The 21,381-nt window shown below is 41.2% G+C and overlaps 1 protein-coding gene, 1 long non-coding RNA gene and 17 other non-coding genes across 19 annotated transcripts; 2 read left to right on the top strand and 17 right to left on the bottom strand.

Annotated features, from left to right (window-relative positions):
* Positions 1-26: 26 nt before the first annotated feature.
* On the bottom strand, positions 27-108 carry Trnas-uga (transfer RNA serine (anticodon UGA)). The gene has a single exon. It is a non-coding gene; the product is annotated as a tRNA-Ser (tRNA).
* A 952-nt stretch (positions 109-1,060) lies between these two features.
* Positions 1,061-1,142, bottom strand: Trnas-uga (transfer RNA serine (anticodon UGA)). The gene has a single exon. It is a non-coding gene; the product is annotated as a tRNA-Ser (tRNA).
* Positions 1,143-1,533: 391 nt separating this feature from the next.
* On the bottom strand, positions 1,534-1,615 carry Trnas-cga (transfer RNA serine (anticodon CGA)). Its single transcript has one exon. It is a non-coding gene; the product is annotated as a tRNA-Ser (tRNA).
* Positions 1,616-1,690: 75 nt separating this feature from the next.
* Trnas-cga (transfer RNA serine (anticodon CGA)) lies at positions 1,691-1,772 on the bottom strand. Its single transcript has one exon. It is a non-coding gene; the product is annotated as a tRNA-Ser (tRNA).
* Positions 1,773-2,888: 1,116 nt separating this feature from the next.
* On the bottom strand, positions 2,889-2,970 carry Trnas-uga (transfer RNA serine (anticodon UGA)). Its single transcript has one exon. It is a non-coding gene; the product is annotated as a tRNA-Ser (tRNA).
* A 235-nt stretch (positions 2,971-3,205) lies between these two features.
* Trnas-uga (transfer RNA serine (anticodon UGA)) lies at positions 3,206-3,287 on the bottom strand. The gene has a single exon. It is a non-coding gene; the product is annotated as a tRNA-Ser (tRNA).
* A 74-nt stretch (positions 3,288-3,361) lies between these two features.
* Positions 3,362-3,443, bottom strand: Trnas-cga (transfer RNA serine (anticodon CGA)). Its single transcript has one exon. It is a non-coding gene; the product is annotated as a tRNA-Ser (tRNA).
* A 492-nt stretch (positions 3,444-3,935) lies between these two features.
* Positions 3,936-4,017, bottom strand: Trnas-uga (transfer RNA serine (anticodon UGA)). The gene has a single exon. It is a non-coding gene; the product is annotated as a tRNA-Ser (tRNA).
* Positions 4,018-4,252: 235 nt separating this feature from the next.
* On the bottom strand, positions 4,253-4,334 carry Trnas-cga (transfer RNA serine (anticodon CGA)). The gene has a single exon. It is a non-coding gene; the product is annotated as a tRNA-Ser (tRNA).
* A 544-nt stretch (positions 4,335-4,878) lies between these two features.
* Positions 4,879-4,959, bottom strand: Trnap-cgg (transfer RNA proline (anticodon CGG)). The gene has a single exon. It is a non-coding gene; the product is annotated as a tRNA-Pro (tRNA).
* A 492-nt stretch (positions 4,960-5,451) lies between these two features.
* Positions 5,452-5,533, bottom strand: Trnas-uga (transfer RNA serine (anticodon UGA)). The gene has a single exon. It is a non-coding gene; the product is annotated as a tRNA-Ser (tRNA).
* Positions 5,534-5,768: 235 nt separating this feature from the next.
* Trnas-cga (transfer RNA serine (anticodon CGA)) lies at positions 5,769-5,850 on the bottom strand. Its single transcript has one exon. It is a non-coding gene; the product is annotated as a tRNA-Ser (tRNA).
* Positions 5,851-6,394: 544 nt separating this feature from the next.
* On the bottom strand, positions 6,395-6,475 carry Trnap-cgg (transfer RNA proline (anticodon CGG)). The gene has a single exon. It is a non-coding gene; the product is annotated as a tRNA-Pro (tRNA).
* A 492-nt stretch (positions 6,476-6,967) lies between these two features.
* Positions 6,968-7,049, bottom strand: Trnas-uga (transfer RNA serine (anticodon UGA)). The gene has a single exon. It is a non-coding gene; the product is annotated as a tRNA-Ser (tRNA).
* A 235-nt stretch (positions 7,050-7,284) lies between these two features.
* On the bottom strand, positions 7,285-7,366 carry Trnas-cga (transfer RNA serine (anticodon CGA)). Its single transcript has one exon. It is a non-coding gene; the product is annotated as a tRNA-Ser (tRNA).
* A 387-nt stretch (positions 7,367-7,753) lies between these two features.
* Positions 7,754-7,834, bottom strand: Trnap-cgg (transfer RNA proline (anticodon CGG)). The gene has a single exon. It is a non-coding gene; the product is annotated as a tRNA-Pro (tRNA).
* A 740-nt stretch (positions 7,835-8,574) lies between these two features.
* Positions 8,575-8,656, bottom strand: Trnas-uga (transfer RNA serine (anticodon UGA)). Its single transcript has one exon. It is a non-coding gene; the product is annotated as a tRNA-Ser (tRNA).
* Positions 8,657-9,193: 537 nt separating this feature from the next.
* LOC149724312 (uncharacterized) lies at positions 9,194-10,226 on the top strand. The gene is made up of 2 exons (XM_089893236.1): positions 9,194-9,397; positions 9,639-10,226. Exons 1-2 carry the CDS (start codon positions 9,194-9,196, stop codon positions 10,224-10,226), a joined length of 792 nt encoding a protein of 263 aa, XP_089749362.1.
* A 7,091-nt stretch (positions 10,227-17,317) lies between these two features.
* Positions 17,318-18,110, top strand: LOC149724311 (uncharacterized). The gene is made up of 3 exons (XR_016386728.1): positions 17,318-17,454; positions 17,509-17,641; positions 17,997-18,110. It is a non-coding gene; the product is annotated as an uncharacterized LOC149724311 (long non-coding RNA).
* Positions 18,111-21,381: the final 3,271 nt, after the last annotated feature.

Below are 21,381 nucleotides of genomic sequence, written 5' to 3'. Positions count from 1 at the left end.
ATTTATCTCAAAAATTAAAAAAAGAACGTCGCCGACAGGATTCGAACCTGTGCGGGCAGAGCCCAACAGATTTCAAGTCTGTCGCCTTAACCACTCGGCCACGACGACTACGGTTGCATTAAAGGTTTAATTTGAAACTGTTCCGAGTAAGATCATCATTCATTTCAAAAATAAGAAAAAAAACGTCGCCGACAGGATTCGAACCTGTGTGGGCAGAGCCCAACAGATTTCAGGTCTGTCGCCTTAACTACTCGGCCACGGTTGCATTAAAGGTTTAATTTGAAACCGTTCCGAGTAAGATCATCATTCATTTCAAAAATAAGAAAAAGAACGTCGCCGACAGGATTCGAACCTAGGCTGGCAGAGCCCAACAGATTTCGAGTCTGTCGCCTTAACCACTCGGCCACGACGACTACGGTTTCATCAAAGAATTAATTTGTAACCGTTCCGAGTAAGATCATCATTTGTCTCAAAAATTAGAAAAAGAACGTCGCCGACAGGATTCGAACCTGTGCGGGCAGAGCCCAACATATTTCAGGTCTGTCGCCTTATCCACTCGGCCACGATGACTACGGTTTGACCATGAATTAATTTGTAACCGTTCCGAGTAAAATCATCATTTGTCTCAAAAATTAGAAGAAGAACGTCGCCGACAGGATTCTGACCTGTGCCGGCAGAGCCCAAAAGATTTCGAGTCTGTCGCCTTATCCACTCGGCCACGATGACTACGGTTTGACCAAGAATTAATTTGTAACACTTCCTAGTAAGATCATCATTTGTCTCAAAAATTAGAAGAAGAACGTCGGCGACAGGATTCTGACCTGTGCGGGCAGAGCCCAACAGATCTCAGGTCTTTCGCTTTAACCACTCGGCCACGACGACTACGAGTTTAGAAAAAAAACAATTTGTAACCGTTCCGAGTAAGATCATCTTTTACTATCCACAAACATTAGGAAAAAAACGTCGCCCACAGGATTCAAACCTGTGGATGATCTTACAAGAATTAATTTGTAACCGTTCCGAGTAAGATCATCATTTGTCTCAAAAATTAGAAAAAGAACGTCGCCGACAGGATTCGAACCTGTGCGGGCAGAGCCCAACAGGTTTCAAATCTGTCGCCTTAACCACTCGGCCACGACGACTACGGTTTCATCAAAGAATTAATTTGTAACCGTTCCGAGTAAAATCATCATTTACCGTCCACAAAAATTATGATAAGAACGTCGCCGACAAGCGACGAACCTGTGCGCGCAGAGCCCAACAGATTTCAAGTCTGTCGCCTTAACCACTCGGCCACGATGACTACGGTTTGACCATGAATTAATTTGTAACCGTTCCGAGTAAAATCGTCATTTATCTCAAAGATTAGAAGAAGAACGTCGCCGACAGGATTCGAACCTGTGCAGGCAGAGCCCAACAGATTTCAAGTCTTTCGCCTTAACCACTCGGCCACGATGACTACGGTTTGACCATGAATTAATTTGTAACCGTTCCGAGTAAAATCATCATTTATCTCAAAGATTAGAAGAAGAACGTCGCCGACAGGATTCGAACCTGTGCAGGCAGAGCCCAACAGATTTCGAGTCTGTCGCCTTAACCACTCGGCCACGACGACTACGGTTTCATCAAAGAATTAATTTGTAACCGTTCCGAGTAAGATCATCATTCATTTCAAAAATAAGAAAAAGAACGCCGCCGACAGGATTCGAACCTGTGCGGGCAGAGCCCAACAGATTTCGAGTCTGTCGCCTTAACCACTCGGCCACGACGACTACGGTTTCATCAAAGAATTAATTTGCAACCGTTCCGTGTAAGATCATCATTTGTCTCAAAAATTAGAAAAAGAACGTCGCCGACAGGATTCGAACCTGTGCGGGCAGAGCCCAACAGATTTCGAGTATGTCGCCTTAACCACTCGGCCACGATGACTACGGTTTGACCATGAATTAATTTGTAACCGTTCCGAGTAAGATCATCATTTATCTCAAAAATTAGAAGAAGAACGTCGCCGACAAGGGACGAACCTGTGCGTGCTGAGCCCAACAGATTTCGAGTCTGTCGCCTTAACCACTCGGCCACGACGACTACGGTTTCATCAAAGAATTAATTTGTAACCGTTCCGAGTAAGATCATCATTTATCTCAAAGATTAAAAGAAGAACGCCGCCGACAGGATTCGAACCTGGCAGGCAGAGCCCAACAGATTTCGAGTCTGTCGCTTTAACCACTCGGCCACGACGACTACGGTTTCATCAAAGATTTAATTTGTAACCGTTCCGAGTAAGATCATCATTCATTTCAAGAATAAGAAAAAGAACGTCGCCGACAGGATTCGAACCTGTGCGGGCAGAGCCCAACATATTTCAGGTCTGTCGCCTTATCCACTCGGCCACGATGACTACGGTTTGACCAAGAATTAATTTGTAACACTTCCCAGTAAGATCATCATTTGTCTCAAAAATTAGAAGAAGAACGTCGCCGACAGGATTCTGACCTGTGCCGGCAGAGCCCAAAAGATTTCGAGTCTGTCGCCTTATCCACTCGGCCACGATGACTACGGTTTGACCAAGAATTAATTTGTAACACTTCCTAGTAAGATCATCATTTGTCTCAAAAATTAGAAGAAGAACGTCGGCGACAGGATTCTGACCTGTGCGGGCAGAGCCCAACAGATCTCAGGTCTTTCGCTTTAACCACTCGGCCACGACGACTACGAGTTTAGAAAAAAAACAATTTGTAACCGTTCCGAGTAAGATCATCATTTACTATCCACAAACATTAGGAAAAAAACGTCGCCCACAGGATTCAAACCTGTGGATGATCTTACAAGAATTAATTTGTAACCGTTCCGAGTAAGATCATCATTTGTCTCAAAAATTAGAAAAAGAACGTCGCCGACAGGATTCGAACCTGTGCGGGCAGAGCCCAACAGGTTTCAAATCTGTCGCCTTAACCACTCGGCCACGACGACTACGGTTTCATCAAAGAATTAATTTGTAACCGTTCCGAGTAAAATCATCATTTACCGTCCACAAAAATTATGATAAGAACGTCGCCGACAAGCGACGAACCTGTGCGCGCAGAGCCCAACAGATTTCAAGTCTGTCGCCTTAACCACTCGGCCACGATGACTACGGTTTGACCATGAATTAATTTGTAACCGTTCCGAGTAAAATCATCATTTATCTCAAAGATTAGAAGAAGAACGTCGCCGACAGGATTCGAACCTGTGCAGGCAGAGCCCAACAGATTTCAAGTCTGTCGCCTTAACCACTCGGCCACGATGACTACGGTTTGACCATGAATTAATTTGTAACCGTTCCGAGTAAAATTATCATTTATCTCAAAGATTAGAAAAAGAACGTCGCCGACAGGATTCGAACCTGTGCAGGCAGAGCCCAACAGATTTCGAGTCTGTCGCCTTAACCACTCGGCCACGACGACTACGGTTTCATCAAAGAATTAATTTGTAACCGTTCCGAGTAAGATCATCATTCATTTCAAAAATAAGAAAAAGAACGCCGCCGACAGGATTCGAACTTGTGCGGGCAGAGCCCAACATATTTCGAGTCTGTCGCCTTAACCACTCGGCCACGACGACTACGGTTTCATCAAAGAATTAATTTGTAACCGTTCCGTGTAAGATCATCATTTGTCTCAAAAATTAGAAAAAGAACGTCGCCGACAGGATTCTGACCTGTGCGGGCAGAGCCCAACAGATCTCAGGTCTTTCGCTTTAACCACTCGGCCACGACGACTACGAGTTTAGAAAAAAAACAATTTGTAACCGTTCCGAGTAAGATCATCATTTACTATCCACAAACATTAGGAAAAAAACGTCGCCCACAGGATTCAAACCTGTGGATGATCTTACAAGAATTAATTTGTAACCGTTCCGAGTAAGATCATCATTTGTCTCAAAAATTAGAAAAAGAACGTCGCCGACAGGATTCGAACCTGTGCGGGCAGAGCCCAACAGGTTTCAAATCTGTCGCCTTAACCACTCGGCCACGACGACTACGGTTTCATCAAAGAATTAATTTGTAACCGTTCCGAGTAAAATCATCATTTACCGTCCACAAAAATTATGAAAAGAACGTCGCCGACAAGCGACGAACCTGTGCGCGCAGAGCCCAACAGATTTCAAGTCTGTCGCCTTAACCACTCGGCCACGATGACTACGGTTTGACCATGAATTAATTTGTAACCGTTCCGAGTAAAATCATCATTTATCTCAAAGATTAGAAGAAGAACGTCGCCGACAGGATTCGAACCTGTGCAGGCAGAGCCCAACAGATTTCGAGTCTGTCGCCTTAACCACTCGGCCACGACGACTACGGTTTCATCAAAGAATTAATTTGCAACCGTTCCGTGTAAGATCATCATTTGTCTCAAAAATTAGAAAAAGAACGTCGCCGACAGGATTCGAACCTGTGCGGGCAGAGCCCAACAGATTTCGAGTATGTCGCCTTAACCACTCGGCCACGACGACTACGGTTTGACCATGAATTAATTTGTAACCGTTCCGAGTAAGATCATCATTTATCTCGTAAATTAGAAGAAGAACGTCGCCGACAAGGGACGAACCTGTGCGTGCTGAGCCCAACAGATTTCAAGTCTGTCGCCTTAACCACTCGGCCACGACGACTACGGTTTCATCAAAGATTTAATTTGTAACCGTTCCGAGTAAGATCATCATTCATTTCAAGAATAAGAAAAAGAACGTCGCCGACAGGATTCGAACCTGTGCGGGCAGAGCCCAACAGATTTCGAGTATGTCGCCTTAACCACTCGGCCACGACGACTACGGTTTGACCATGAATTAATTTGTAACCGTTCCGAGTAAGATCATCATTTATCTCAAAGATTAAAAGAAGAACGCCGCCGACAGGATTCGAACCTGGCAGGCAGAGCCCAACAGATTCCGAGTCTGTCGCTTTAACCACTCGGCCACGACGACTACGGTTTCATCAAAGATTTAATTTGTAACCGTTCCGAGTAAGATCATCATTCATTTCAAAAATAAGAAAAAGAACGCCGCCGACAGGATTCGAACTTGTGCGGGCAGAGCCCAACATATTTCGAGTCTGTCGCCTTAACCACTCGGCCACGACGACTACGGTTTCATCAAAGAATTAATTTGTAACCGTTCCGTGTAAGATCATCATTTGTCTCAAAAATTAGAAAAAGAACGTCGCCGACAGGATTCTGACCTGTGCGGGCAGAGCCCAACAGATCTCAGGTCTTTCGCTTTAACCACTCGGCCACGACGACTACGAGTTTAGAAAAAAAACAATTTGTAACCGTTCCGAGTAAGATCATCATTTACTATCCACAAACATTAGGAAAAAAACGTCGCCCACAGGATTCAAACCTGTGGATGATCTTACAAGAATTAATTTGTAACCGTTCCGAGTAAGATCATCATTTGTCTCAAAAATTAGAAAAAGAACGTCGCCGACAGGATTCGAACCTGTGCGGGCAGAGCCCAACAGGTTTCAAATCTGTCGCCTTAACCACTCGGCCACGACGACTACGGTTTCATCAAAGAATTAATTTGTAACCGTTCCGAGTAAAATCATCATTTACCGTCCACAAAAATTATGAAAAGAACGTCGCCGACAAGCGACGAACCTGTGCGCGCAGAGCCCAACAGATTTCAAGTCTGTCGCCTTAACCACTCGGCCACGATGACTACGGTTTGACCATGAATTAATTTGTAACCGTTCCGAGTAAAATCATCATTTATCTCAAAGATTAGAAGAAGAACGTCGCCGACAGGATTCGAACCTGTGCAGGCAGAGCCCAACAGATTTCGAGTCTGTCGCCTTAACCACTCGGCCACGACGACTACGGTTTCATCAAAGAATTAATTTGCAACCGTTCCGTGTAAGATCATCATTTGTCTCAAAAATTAGAAAAAGAACGTCGCCGACAGGATTCGAACCTGTGCGGGCAGAGCCCAACAGATTTCGAGTATGTCGCCTTAACCACTCGGCCACGACGACTACGGTTTGACCATGAATTAATTTGTAACCGTTCCGAGTAAGATCATCATTTATCTCGTAAATTAGAAGAAGAACGTCGCCGACAAGGGACGAACCTGTGCGTGCTGAGCCCAACAGATTTCAAGTCTGTCGCCTTAACCACTCGGCCACGACGACTACGGTTTCATCAAAGATTTAATTTGTAACCGTTCCGAGTAAGATCATCATTCATTTCAAGAATAAGAAAAAGAACGTCGCCGACAGGATTCGAACCTGTGCGGGCAGAGCCCAACAGATTTCGAGTATGTCGCCTTAACCACTCGGCCACGACGACTACGGTTTGACCATGAATTAATTTGTAACCGTTCCGAGTAAGATCATCATTTATCTCAAAGATTAAAAGAAGAACGCCGCCGACAGGATTCGAACCTGGCAGGCAGAGCCCAACAGATTCCGAGTCTGTCGCTTTAACCACTCGGCCACGACGACTACGGTTTCATCAAAGATTTAATTTGTAACCGTTCCGAGTAAGATCATCATTCATTTCAAAAATAAGAAAAAGAACGCCGCCGACAGGATTCGAACTTGTGCGGGCAGAGCCCAACATATTTCGAGTCTGTCGCCTTAACCACTCGGCCACGACGACTACGGTTTCATCAAAGAATTAATTTGTAACCGTTCCGTGTAAGATCATCATTTGTCTCAAAAATTAGAAAAAGAACGTCGCCGACAGGATTCTGACCTGTGCGGGCAGAGCCCAACAGATCTCAGGTCTTTCGCTTTAACCACTCGGCCACGACGACTACGAGTTTAGAAAAAAAACAATTTGTAACCGTTCCGAGTAAGATCATCATTTACTATCCACAAACATTAGGAAAAAAACGTCGCCCACAGGATTCAAACCTGTGGATGATCTTACAAGAATTAATTTGTAACCGTTCCGAGTAAGATCATCATTTGTCTCAAAAATTAGAAAAAGAACGTCGCCGACAGGATTCGAACCTGTGCGGGCAGAGCCCAACAGGTTTCAAATCTGTCGCCTTAACCACTCGGCCACGACGACTACGGTTTCATCAAAGAATTAATTTGTAACCGTTCCGAGTAAAATCATCATTTACCGTCCACAAAAATTATGAAAAGAACGTCGCCGACAAGCGACGAACCTGTGCGCGCAGAGCCCAACAGATTTCAAGTCTGTCGCCTTAACCACTCGGCCACGATGACTACGGTTTGACCATGAATTAATTTGTAACCGTTCCGAGTAAAATCATCATTTATCTCAAAGATTAGAAGAAGAACGTCGCCGACAGGATTCGAACCTGTGCAGGCAGAGCCCAACAGATTTCGAGTCTGTCGCCTTAACCACTCGGCCACGACGACTACGGTTTCATCAAAGAATTAATTTGCAACCGTTCCGTGTAAGATCATCATTTGTCTCAAAAATTAGAAAAAGAACGTCGCCGACAGGATTCGAACCTGTGCGGGCAGAGCCCAACAGATTTCGAGTATGTCGCCTTAACCACTCGGCCACGACGACTACGGTTTGACCATGAATTAATTTGTAACCGTTCCGAGTAAGATCATCATTTATCTCGTAAATTAGAAGAAGAACGTCGCCGACAAGGGACGAACCTGTGCGTGCTGAGCCCAACAGATTTCAAGTCTGTCGCCTTAACCACTCGGCCACGATGACTACGGTTTGACCATGAATTAATTTGTAACCGTTCCGAGTAAGATCATCATTTATCTCAAAGATTAAAAGAAGAACGCCGCCGACAGGATTCGAACCTGGCAGGCAGAGCCCAACAGATTCCGAGTCTGTCGCTTTAACCACTCGGCCACGACGACTACGGTTTCATCAAAGATTTAATTTGTAACCGTTCCGAGTAAGATCATCATTCATTTCAAGAATAAGAAAAAGAACGTCGCCGACAGGATTCGAACCTGTGCGGGCAGAGCCCAACATATTTCGAGTCTGTCGCCTTAACCACTCGGCCACGACGACTACGGTTTCATCAAAGAATTAATTTGTAACCGTTCCGTGAAAGATCATCATTTGTCTCAAAAATTAGAAAAAGAACGTCGCCGACAGGATTCGATTCGAACCTGTGCGAAGAACGTCGCCGACAAGAGACGAACCTGTGCGCGCTGAGCCCAACAGATTTCAAGTCTGTCGCCTTAACCACTCTGCCACGATGACTACGGTTTGACCATGAATTAATTTGTAACCGTTCCGAGTAAGATCATCATTTATCTCATAGATTAAAAGAAGAACGCCGCCGACAGGATTCGAATCTGTGCAGGCAGAGCCCAACAGATTTCGAGTCTGTCGCTTTAACCACTCGGCCACGACGACTACGGTTTCATCAAAGATTTAATTTGTAACCGTTCCGAGTAAGATCATCATTCATTTCAAAAATAAGAAAAAGAACGTCGCCGACAGGATTCGAACCTGTGCGGGCAGAGCCCAACATATTTCGAGTCTGTCGCCTTAACCACTCGGCCACGACGACTACGGTTTCATCAAAGAATTAATTTGTAACCGTTCCGTGTAAGATCATCATTTGTCTCAAAAATTAGAAAAAGAACGTCGCCGACAGGATTCGAACCTGTGCGGGCAGAGCCCAAAAGATTTCAAGTCTGTCGCCTTAACCACTTGGCCACGACGACTACGTTTTTCTGAAAGAATTAATTTGTAACCGTTCCGAGTAAGATCATCATTTATCTCATAAATTAGAAAAAAAGCGTCGCCGACATGATTCGAACCTGTGCGGGCAGAACCCAACAGATTTCGAGTCTGTCGCCTTAACCACTCGGCCACGACGACTACAGTTTGAACGAAGAGTCAATTTGTAACGTTCCGAGTAAGATCATCATTTACCATCCACAACAATGGGATTGTTTTGTGGTTGAAAACGGCATCCTATACTGTATATGGTTTCCTTTGGGCGAAGGATAATGAAGTTAAGTTTTTGGTCGCACCTCGCGTTTTGAGGGAAGAACTTTCCCGACATCTCCATGTATTAAGAACCGCAGGTCACTTGGTTATTGGAAAAAACTACGGCCCAAATACGACCGCGATTTTATTGGCCGTGCCATCAAAAGGATATAAGACGATGGTGCCGTTGGTGCGTAGAGTGTGCAACACGGAAACCGACCCACGGTCGACCCGGTGCAAAGTTGCAACCGTCCGTGGCCGAATACTCTATGGAGCGCATTGGAATCGACTTCCTTGGGCCACTGCCAAAAAACACAGGAGGTAACCAATACGTGTTAGTGGTATGTGATTATTTTACGAAATGGGTGGAGTGTTTCCCTTTATCGGACCAACGAGCAGAGACGACAGCTCGGACTTTGGTTAATCATTTTTTACCAGGTTTGGAGTCCCCAGTGCAATCCATTCGGATCAAGGTCGGGACTTTGATTCCTTGTTGTTCCAGGAAATCTGCCAGTTACTTCAAGTAGAGAAAACACGTGCAACGCCATACCATCCTCACTCTTCAGGTTTGGTTGAGAGGTTTAATCGCACGATTCAACAAATGTTAGCGTTATTCGTAAACGAGAATCGAAATGATTGGAATGAGTTGCTTCCTTATTTAACAGTGGCATACCGTTGCTCTGAACATTATAGTACAGGTTACACACCCAACAGACTTATGCTCGAGGGAGAAACCAATTGCCCATCGATCTGGTCGTCGGCGTGCCCCCGCAACAAGGCTCCTTTTCGTGCCACACCGCGTATGCTGAACATATGCAAAAAGCGATGAATAGCACATTCCAGTTTGCGAGACAACCGCTGCGCAGATTCGCCATCAAGCAAAAAACGGTTTACGATCGGAAAGTGCGGCCCCAGGAGTTCGATCTTGGTAATTGGGTTTGGTATTATTATCCTCCCAAGGCAAAGCAGAAACTTGGCAGAGGATGGGTTGGACCGTATCTCGTGACGGAAAAGTTTAACTGTTCATTATACCATATGCAATTTCATCCCGAATCACGACCGAGAGTGATACACGTCGACAGCCTCCGGCCATACGAAGCGAGGCAGATGCCACGAAATTGGCTGGTCGAGAGCGACGACCCTGAGGAGGAGGAAAGCGATGACGCAAAACGTGAGGGAGCGATGGAGCTGCAGACGGGCAGCCCATCAGCAACTCCAAGTACATTATCGCAAACTCGGCATGGGCGCAGTCGAGCACGCCCGCGTCGATTCGATGAATATTATTGTTATTTTGTGCAGTAGAGTTAATATTTCCGTATTCTCGTAACGTTTGTATTTTTTCCGCTGTAGAGTCAAAACTACTGTTGTATTTCCTTCACGCTAAGAAGGCAATTCTCTTGGGTATGTTTTTTTCTTGTTAAAATCAATTATGTTTTCTTCATTTTTTGAGGCCAAAAATATTTTTTGGAGGGGCAGTGTGATGAGCCCTCTGGTGGTGGTGTGTATCGTAAGTTTTATCGTCCCTTCGTTTGTGTTCACACTGGATTGGCTGTGTTTATTCATGCATTTCGCGCTCGTTGGCATTTTTATTTTGTGAGTCGCGGTGAGAAGTCGTTTTTCTCTCTAATAAACCGCTACAGTATAAAAGCAAGTGTACCACCTTACGTTGACACTTTAACGTCTAAACTATGATGTAAACGATATACTAACCAGACTAAACGAAAACATAAACAGTGCAATACTCGATCGCAACAAAAATGCCAGCGAAGCAAAAATAAAAATCCTGATTTCTATGTTATTTGGAGTTTGTAGGGGACGTCCCAATTAAGTCGGCCAGATGGCCACTAAAAAGGCTAATTAATCGCTAATTATATGCAGTTTTAAATCTGAAAATTTAGTCTAAAATTTATTAATTTATGTTATGATTATGACGTCCGGCGCCGTGGCGTAGTGGTTAGCGCGCCTGCTTGTAACCATTAGGTAATGGGTTCAAGGCTCGTCGCTGTTACCATTGTGTGCGTATCTGTCCTTGGGCAAGACACTTAACGACAATTGCTTCAACCCAGTGGTCACTAATGGGTTGTCCAAATTATCAGCCATACATAAAAAAATGAAAAAATCCAAAAAAAATAATTACCCACAAAGTAAAATACATGGCAACTCGTAAGCTGGCACGAGGTGTTAAACCCGTGTGATAACGACTGTCGTTTTCCAGCCACGCGAGGATAAATTAAGTTTCATTCATTCATTCATTCATTCATTCATTCATTCATTCATTATGATTTGATTTTAATCAAGAGATAAAGAATAATGCTGAAATTAAGAATTGAGATTTATGCGGAAAAAAATCGCTAACAAAACAACAACAAGAACAACAGTTTGACAAAAAGGATCTATATGACCACTACCGTGCTCAATAAGTTGTCACCCATACAATATACAAAAATATAAAACAAGTTCCATTCATTCATGCAATACCTAAAACAATTGTTGTGTATATGCTCATTAGTCATAAATAACAGTAAAGCACCTTTCTCTGTGCAACATATCTTTCATCCTTTCGCGGAATCAGGGTTCCGGTAAGACAAAATGCACCCAGTTCTTTACGGTGCCTCCTCTACAAAGTAAAGTTGGAATGGGAATTCTGTATTAATTTCATTGTAAAAGTCCTGAATTGGACATATTAACATGTGTCGGTTTTTATTAAAACGTAAACTATAGTCGTCGTCAGTACATCAGAGTGGAAAATTACAGAAACAGGTTAAAATACCAGATGTTGGGCCAATACATCATGCCTGAAGCTTAACGGGAAGTTAATAAAACAAAACGACACAACACTAACTATTGCTTAAACTGGTAAGATAAATCGTTAGGTAACGATATTATTTATAACAGCGTGCCTTTGAAAGAACCTTTAAAAGATTTTGTTTATATAGTGGCAGTGTAACACACATCACAGACTTTTCTTGGCCGGGTATATCTCGCATGTACATTATCTACTTTCTAAAACAAACATAGCAATATATATATATATATATGTAAAAACGATGACAACATAAAGTGTTATATTTATCTCTTCGAAAACGATAGCCATGTTATTTAAAGAACGAAGAGATGGGAATCAACCGCAAAGCAACATAGTTGTTTAAACACGCTATGAATAAAAGTATGAAAAAGCATCAGTTAAAAAGCGTGGCTGTTGCATCCAATATATGGTAAACTAACAAAGAGTTACTTAAATTTAATCAAATATCATTATTGGACGTTGCTATTACGGCATGGTAAACACAAAACTGCGCCAAGATAATTAAGAAACAAATAAACGTTTAATTGAACGCTCTGTATCGAAAACAGAGAATGAAAGAAACAAAGAATTAACCAGAAACTTAACGGGAAGTTATTAACACAAAAGGAACGATATCTTATTATTGTCCCAGCTGTTGTAATAAATACTTTAAAGGACATTTATGTTTTTTCGTGTTTCGTTTTAATCGTTATGTTTTTTCGTGTTCCGTTTTAATCGCGAGGCACTTCTATTTGATGTGATTATATTCACATTCTTACTGTTGTTTGAATAATTATATTTAACACACAACTTGCTGGCTATATGTTCCTGGGCAAGACACTCAACGGCAATTGCTACAACCCAGTAGTCACTAATGGTTTGTCCAAGTTATTAGCCATACAGAAGCAAATAAAAAAATCACAAAAAATAATCACTCACAAAATAGCATACATGAAAACTCGTAAGCTGGCACGAGGTGGGGAACACCCGTGCTGTTGTTATAACGACTCACGTTTTCCGGCCATGCAAGGATATAGTAAGTTTCAATCATTTATTCATTTATATATACTTTCATGGTTGCGACATTATGACCTGTTAGTTAAAAGACGATTTGTAAAACACGTATAATCATGCGTTGTAGTAAAAGTGGTGATTATTGCGATCTATAAAGTTACCACAGTAAAATTAAACATCCATAGAAAACACAAAACAAATGTAGTTTATACAAAAAGGACCGGGTGTATATAGTTTTTTTTTTAATTATACAAATACACTCCCGACATAATTGAATTTAAAGTAATCAATTTGACTTAATCTATTTAGTGAGGTAATTAGAGAATCCAGATTCTGGCTACACTTATGGTTTAATTTTGCGACATCCCAATTAAAAAATCTCCTACAGCCAATAGAATGTCACGCAAAAAAGAAATTAGGATAACGTTTAGACCTCAAAAAAACTTAAAGAATTAAAAATTCTAAAACACATCGGTGATTTGTTTTCTGTTTAAAAAACAAGGTCTAGAAGCGAGTAATTTGTGACATTTGGGTCCCTTTAATTAGCGCATGTCTGCTATGTCCACGAGGTCCGCGCTATGTTCACAAAATTTACTATGCCCGGTATGTCCACAATATTCACTACATAGTAAACTGGATATTGTGGACATAGCGGACATGCACTATAAAGGGACCGGTGACATTTTATTGATTTAATAAGGGTAATTTTTATGGTATTTTTCCAAAAAAATTATTAAAAGATTAATAAAAGCTATTTTACACCTTCCCAAAAAAGAAAACGCAAACAAAACTTAACAAGTCCCTTTTAAACCTAATAAGTTATTTTATATTATTTCTGAAAAAGTTTAAATATAAGCCGTTTTACGCTTTCAATAAAACATAAACAGTATGTTTAGCTTATTTATAAACTATAGTTGTCGTCAGTTCATCAGAGTGGAAAATTACAGAAACAGTTTAAAATACCAGATGTTCGGACAATAATACATCAAGGCTAAAACTAAACGGGAAGTTATTAAAACAAAACGACAGATTACTAACTATTGTTTAAGCTGGTAAGATGAATCGTTAAGTAACGATATATTTTATGACAGCGTGCCTTTGAAAGAACTTTTAAATTCTTAATATACCCACACAGAGTTACTTAAATCGAATCAAATATCCTTACTGGGCGTTATACTGGTTTTTCAGTACTATGCATAGAAATAAAAAAGAGCGCAACTGCTCAAAACCGTGATATATTCTTTTTTCTATTCACGTGACCGGCAACTCCGTCCCCACTTCCCTTTGTCTCCATTGTAAAAGATAGTATTTTTGGTTAGTATTTTTAGTATTTTTGGTAGGTTTTAGCTGTTTATTTCAAAAACTACACCATCAATTCAAGTTTATTAGACCAGTTTAGTTATTTAGTAGATTAACGCTTACGGTTTACCACTCGTTTAGGAAATTTAATTATTTAATAAATTAAATTAAAAATATCCAAACAAACGGTTTGTAAAAAACACATATATATTAAAAAATAGTTGTTTTACCGTATATTTTTTAAATTAAGTCAAAAAAAACGGAGAACAACTACATAAAACGGCATCGCTACCATTGACTACAATAGTAAACGGGAAAGAGCCGCGAAAGAGAGAGAGTGTATCACTTCTCTCCTTTGCCGACATTGGAGATTCGTGTTCTATTCTTTTTTATTTTTGTGGTATTATGGCACACTGAATAAAAAGCTGCTTTAAGATTATTAATAAAAACAAATAAACGTTTAATTGAACGCTCCGTGTCGAAAACAGAAAATGAAAGAAAGAGAGAAGTAATAGTCGGGTCAATATATGGTTTGACCCCAAAAAAATTCCTACAAAAGGTTTTACAACGTTTTTTTGTAGTATTTATCATCAAGAATAACATATTAAAAATCTAGGAAAATCAGAGTACCAGAAAGTTGTAATTTTCAAGATGGCCGACAAAACAGTAAAATGACAATAATTCAGTTAATATTTATGCTAGAGCTCTAATTCTGGCGTCTATCCCTAGGTTTTAGGTGGTAAGGAATTTATTAAAACAATTCAAAATAAAATTAACTCACTCAAAATGAAATTAAGGTTTAATGGAAAGAAATAGTAGGGTGGGGGAAGATGGGACACCTTGAAATATATGATATCCAAATATCCTGATCGTGTTTTACATAACTAACCGCGGTCTATGGGAGTCAGATACGGTTTCATAATTCGTTGACTGCTCTTGGTTTACTACCAAATTGGAATAGAAAATAGAATGAAAAGGTGTCCCATCTTCCCCCACCCTACTATATTAAACAAAAAGATTAGTGAAACACTGGCATTATAAGAATCACACACAACTTATTAAGTTATTAACACTCAGTTGCTTTATCAGTCCTGGTCATCATCTTCATCCAGCAATGCCTGATTGTTCGTATTGTCACAGGCATCAAGTTGGCACTGTCCACATGCTGAGGTACAGGGCAGATTATTCTGCCTACAGCTACACCTAGCAGTGTTACAGCCAGTTGTGCAGTTGCAGTGAATAATCTTCAACAGAGAATCTGGGGCCGCATTCATGTCCGATTCTATTGGCACAAACTGACTGCTTTGCAGTTTCCAACCCCACCCGCAAGTTTGCATTCGCTCTCCTGTCCTAGCCAGACCATTATTTGGTAGTAAACCATTAGACAGTGAAATTTTGTTGACGACTCAGTAGGTGGTAGGCGTTCTGGTGTCACAAATGATTGGGAAGAGACTACTTTTCTTCTTAATACATTGTAGCGCAATGACGAGAGGGAATCCGTCGGCGTGCCTCCAAAAATCACAGCCATTGCTTGACAACCTTTGTTCACAATGGATGCTGCTGTCTGCTTTGGAAGAAGGAAGTAATTGGCACATTTTTTCAAAGTAGCATCACCCTTTACCAGCTTGTGAAAGACAGATTTCTTACCCACACCAAGTGTGACACTGCACTAAGAACAGCAGCCTTCACAATCGGAACATCAGCATCCCCTGGGGCATTGATCACATGGCAGCCTTTACCCGAGGTGTTTCACTGATCATGTCGATAATTTTTTGTTTGTTTATGTCCTTTGAGAGAAACTCATCCTTCTTTCCATCAAACACAAATTCTGTAAAGCTGATAATTGCATGTAGATTCTTCCCACGCCTCTGGTGTGTGTTGTCCTTGATTGTCGGTTCTTCTAGGTATCTGTCAAAAACAACCGTTGCCCTTTGATAATGCCGAGTCGTGAATGCAGCATAGGAGTGTGCAATGGAACCGTAGGACGTAGGTTTCTCCCCTCTTCCATGGTAGCCGGTGTAATAGCGAACCTCCATCTATGACGTAGTTTTGAGTTTTTGGTGCAGTATCTTCTATGGATTTACGAATTTCACGAACTGCCTTGGTTGCATAGTAGTCTGCAACAGCATTTGCAAGTTGAGGCTTATCAGGCTTCCGGAGCACTTTCCTTGCTTCAAAAAGTGCTGGAGGGAACGGGCTAAGTTCATACTTCAATATATCTTGAAGAGATAGGACCCCTAGTTGTGAAACAACTAGGAAACGTTGGAAAAGCAAACCTGGGTCAAATGTTCAGGTGCCACCTTCACTAATGATGTGTTTCTAAACGTCTTGGCTTTATCCTTCCGCTTAAAAGATATCGAGAAAACAGATTGCCCAATCATTTTGTCCATAATTTTCCTTCCGACTGTTTCAAAGTCATGTACGTTAACGTCATCCTCAGCCACAACACCATTCACAACCATTCAGTAAAATTAACGGTCAAAGCCAAAAAAAGCCAAAATAGGTATTTTTTTATTGTTTTTATACCTTAAATAGTATAGTACTCAATATAAATAGTGTAAATAATATGGAAAGTGTACCAGCGAGTCGAAGTAAGCGATCGCTGAATTTCTGCGATCCAAAGCGTCTTTCTGAAAGAGCCCAGACTCCGTTAAAACCTATATAAACGATCCAACACCTGAACATTTTTTAACACAATCTATTTTACCTAAAAAGGTGTTTTTTTCCTAGATTTTTAGTATGTTATTCTTGATCATAAATACTACAAAAAAACGTTGAAAAACCTTTTGTAGGAATTTTTTTGGGGTTCGAGCCATATTTTTCATATATTGACCCGACTATAACCGGAAACTTAACGGGAAGTTATTAAAACAAAAGGAACGATCTCTTATTGATGTTGCAGCTGGTGTAATAAACACTTTAAGACATTTAATAAGTTATGTTCTATGTTGTGACGACTTTATAAAAGTTGTTATGCGTTTTGGTATTCCTGACAGGTGTAATCGCTGCTACCATTGTGAGTGGGAGTATTTGTTCTAAAAAAGGTACATTTGTGGTATCTCGTAAGCGGGCACGATGTGTTTGGAACAAAACACCCTTCCAATAAAATGTATAAACGTTTATTTATAAAAATACACAAATTCCTGAAGCAAAAACTTGGTGCAGTCTTTGCGTTTGGTACCGAGCAAACATGGAGCTCACTTTTTAAATGTTGCAATCGAATTTCGTTGTTTATCAGGCGTATCGTGCCTTATCTAAAAAATCGTATGGCGCATTCATTAAGAAGAAAATGATTTTATTAAAAAAAAGAGATTTTATTGAGCAGAAGGGATTTTACTTCGGACAGCAGATGCATCGGAAACAATCAAACAACGCTAGTTATAAAAAGCGCCGAGGTTTGCAATATTTCATCAGTTCTTCACAAGAAATAACGTGAGTAACTGATTTGCTCTTTGTATAGCTAGTAGTAATTATATTTTATTGCAGATGAACAAGTCAGCACTCCTACTTTTGCTTCTCATCGGACTTCTCGTCCTCACTGAAACTACCAATGCTGCGTGGTGGGGTCGTCGTCGTATTACACCATATGACCAACAGGAAATACCAGAAATGAACGAAAGTAAGTTGATACATACTGTAGCGTTTAGCTTCTTTAACCACAAAAAGCAAGTCCGTTCACTTCCGACTAAAAAAGGAGTGGCAACCGAAAAGGTCCTTACGCAATAAAACAACCAATCAATCAATCAACGAAAAACACAGGAATTTAAGACGAAAATAAACGAAAGAGTGCGCCGATGGTAATCACCACGCGCGCTGTATCTCGGCATTGAAATAAAATAAATATTTAAGTAGTAACTCGTAAGCGGACACGAGGTCTATAAATTAGAACACCCGTGTAATAACGAATGTCATTAAGTTGCATTCATTCATTCAATATAATGTTTTAAACTGCTAGTGAGAAAATTTATTTTTAGTTCCAGATATGGAATCCGAGGACGGTTTCACATGGTCTCACCGTGGATAAGAATAACTACTTAATCGTGTATAAGCTGCAATCGTACGATTTTAATAAGAACACCAGCAAAACATATACCTTGTGTTGTGTGCAAGTCTCTTTGTTCCTTAGTGAATATTTAAACATGCAATATAACTTTAAAGATCGATCAGTTGGGCTAAAACTATGGAAAAAATTAAAAACTCGTGTTATAATGACTGTCGTTGCTGTGCGAGGGTAATTGCTTATATATATGTTTCTTGTTGAAACCACATACATGTTTCTGGTTTCCTAACTGTCTTTTTTTACAATAAACAACACTCTTTTAGTTTGTTTTTGCGCGTTTAAAAATGCTGACAATTAAAGACTACTTTAATTTAACTATTGTTTGAAAAAGTAAACTTTTAGTATTAATCGAATTTTGATTTGGTAGGAGTTAGGTTGAAGCTCTGCTTAATTAAATAATGCAATTGCTTAAAGCCCGTCGCTGTAACTATTGTATACATGTGTCATTGGGTAAGACACTTAATAGCAATTGTTTCAACTCAGTAGTCGCTTACAAGAACTAAATGAACACATGCCGACCATGCATTTGTATAGGCGATTCACGCTCTGTGGGCTCCGTAATGGCGGACACGAGCCCCGTTTCCTAACTTGGTCTGGACCACACTTAAAAAATAAAAAAAATTGTAGATATGTTCTTCGGCCGTTGATCCGCTGACCAGTAGATCATCGAGATAGACGGTCACACCTTGCAAATCTTGTGTGAGGTCGTCCATTATGGATTGGAAATACCCGGGAGCAGAGGTTATACCAAATGGTAAACTGTTTTGCAATATAACGCCTCGGTGTGTACTGATGGCTAGTCGTTTGCGACTATCTGGTCCCAACCGGATTTGATTATAAGCGTCAGCTAGATCAACTTTTGCAAAACCATGTCCACCTCGTAACTTGCGCGCCGCGATGCCGTCATATGCTTGATTGACATCGTCTTGTAATAAATGCAAATGGAACAGGTCTCGGATTGCAGAATTTAGGCTTTACGTCGTCTGTAAACTTCACCTCTAGTTCAAAATCCTTTAAACATCCCAATTCAGGTTTAAAAAGATCCGGGTGGTCACAAAGTTGTTTGCAAGCCTTTTGTAAATACCCGTCCGGACGAGCACCTTCGTATAACGCGTGTATCTTCTCGCCAGGATTGTGCGCAGTAGCTTGTCCAGCGAAATATGCAACGCTTTAATGGCACATCAACCCATCAGATTGAGATGCGGCATTTTAGTGACGAAAATTTCGATGTTTCTTCTCGATGTTCCATATTGAACTTTTGCCGCGGAATGCTCCCATGACTGGAACCAACTGCCCTGTCGCAGAATTAAAACGCCGGGTTGACTGCTTCAATATCGATTTGCCCACTTTTCTCCAAGTTTCGACAGAAATGAAATTTCCGATAGTTGCCGTGTCCATCTCCAACATGCATTCTGTACCGTTAATACCAACGACCACCTCCAGCTTCGTATTGGAACATACTTGCTGCTTTATTGGCCGTAACACTTAACGTTGTCAACGGAGGCCGGCTTCATTCTGCAAACAGCTTCCACGTGTCCCACAGTTTTGCAATAATGGCCAATCCACGTGTCCCACAGTTTTGCAATAATGGCACTTGGCCGTTTTATAATGGCAAGCAGGGGCAAGATGATCGGCTTTCCCGCATAGATAGCAACGAATTGTCTTTTTAATAGGCTTGCCTCGTAGCGGTTGAGACGACAAAAGGTTTCTTTGCTTCTCGTACTTTGTGTACAGGTGCCCGCGTTCCATAAACGAGTCTCCTGGGCAACCTTTGTAGCTTCTTAGTTTGCGTGGCAATCTCAATAGCACGCGTAAATGTCAGCTCATCAGCGTTGACTTTAAAATTTGCCTTCAGCACCGCTTCATTGGATATGGAGCAAATAAACCTCGTTCGCAATGCCTCGTCAAGCGGGTTTTGTATCGAGAGAAAATCACACGTGCCCGCGTCCTGGCGAATGCGTGTGGCCAATTCTTGCACCGTTTCCCCAGGTTTTCGTTGCATGTTGCTCCAAAACTTGAATCGCTTCGGGTCAAACTGTTGTTTCATAAAGGCTTCGATTTCGTTATATGAAAGGTCGTTGGCGGTTTTTGCTGGAGAGCTTTGTCCCGCCACATTGGACAGAAGCTTGTAGGTAGTGGTCGTTTGGTTGGTCAAAAAAACTTGACCACCCTAGTTTCTGGTACAGCATGTGCCCGTGTGAACGTAGTAAACCTCGACCAATAGTCGTGCCACAGCTCCCGATGTAGAGTCAAACGATGTAAAACTTGGTATGACAACGGAAGACGTTGCCTTTTCACCAGAACCAGCCTTCTCAACCAAGGTGAGAATCATCTTCATTTGTTGTTCATGCCGCCTTTGCTGTTCTTTCTGAAGTTCATCGTGACGCCTTTGTTGTTCTTTTTGCTGTTCATCGTGACGCTCCTGCTGCTGTTTCAACTGTTCTTGAATCAGTTTCGCAACTTTTTCCATCTTGTGTCAAATTGGAATCTTCAAGAACAAACTGCGTTTTCCTCGTTCAGTTGGTGGAGTTTCCGTCCTCGTCGCCAATAACTCTGTTGTGTTCCTGGGTTTGTATTGAGACGCCAAATTGTAGAATGAAAACTAAGGCGAGCACACACGTATATAAAGGGCGCTAAATTGCGACATATAGCGACATAGCGACACTAATTATCTACATAACTACACAATTAATAATGAAACACGCTGACTGCGGCACATTGCGCAAGTAACGTGGCTAAGGCATGCCAGTGCCTTTCTGTCGCGGGTGTGCTCGGAGGCGTGTCCATAACAATTACCCTCCATCCCGATATTTTGCAAACTTTCTAATCTCTGCTGAGCCAAACAGTCATTTATTAAATTATATAAGGCAATAAAATCTCATAAAGTTACCTGACGTTTATGCAAATGTTTTTTATGATTTATTCGTTGGTGTTTATTGACTTTGTTATACCCGGGACCAACCGGGTTAAATATTATTCAACTGGAAATGCGGAACTTAGTTATAAAGGTGTTGTGACATTGCCGAATCGGATTTGCACCCGTTTTAGTAGGTTAGGTATAATGAGTAAATTAAGGAATGGATGGCAGGGCAGCGACAGACGTTATAACACAGGTTTTCTGTTTCATACACCCTGTACTTTTGAGTTACCACGCATGTAACTTTGTGGGTAACTTTTTTTGGTAGAATTTTTTCTGTTTTTGCAATTTATTTCTAAAATTACTTCGACAAATCATAAAAACCATTGAGTTATAATAAAGAAGAGAAGTGTTAAACCACTAAGAGAAAAATGTAATTTGA

This window comes from Ciona robusta, unplaced genomic scaffold (genome assembly GCF_009617815.1).
Source record: "Ciona robusta unplaced genomic scaffold, ASM961781v2 AP042737.1".
NCBI lineage: Eukaryota > Metazoa > Chordata > Ascidiacea > Phlebobranchia > Cionidae > Ciona > Ciona robusta.
Note: the sequence above shows the minus strand (reverse complement) of the source record. Positions and strands in the feature narration are given on the sequence as shown.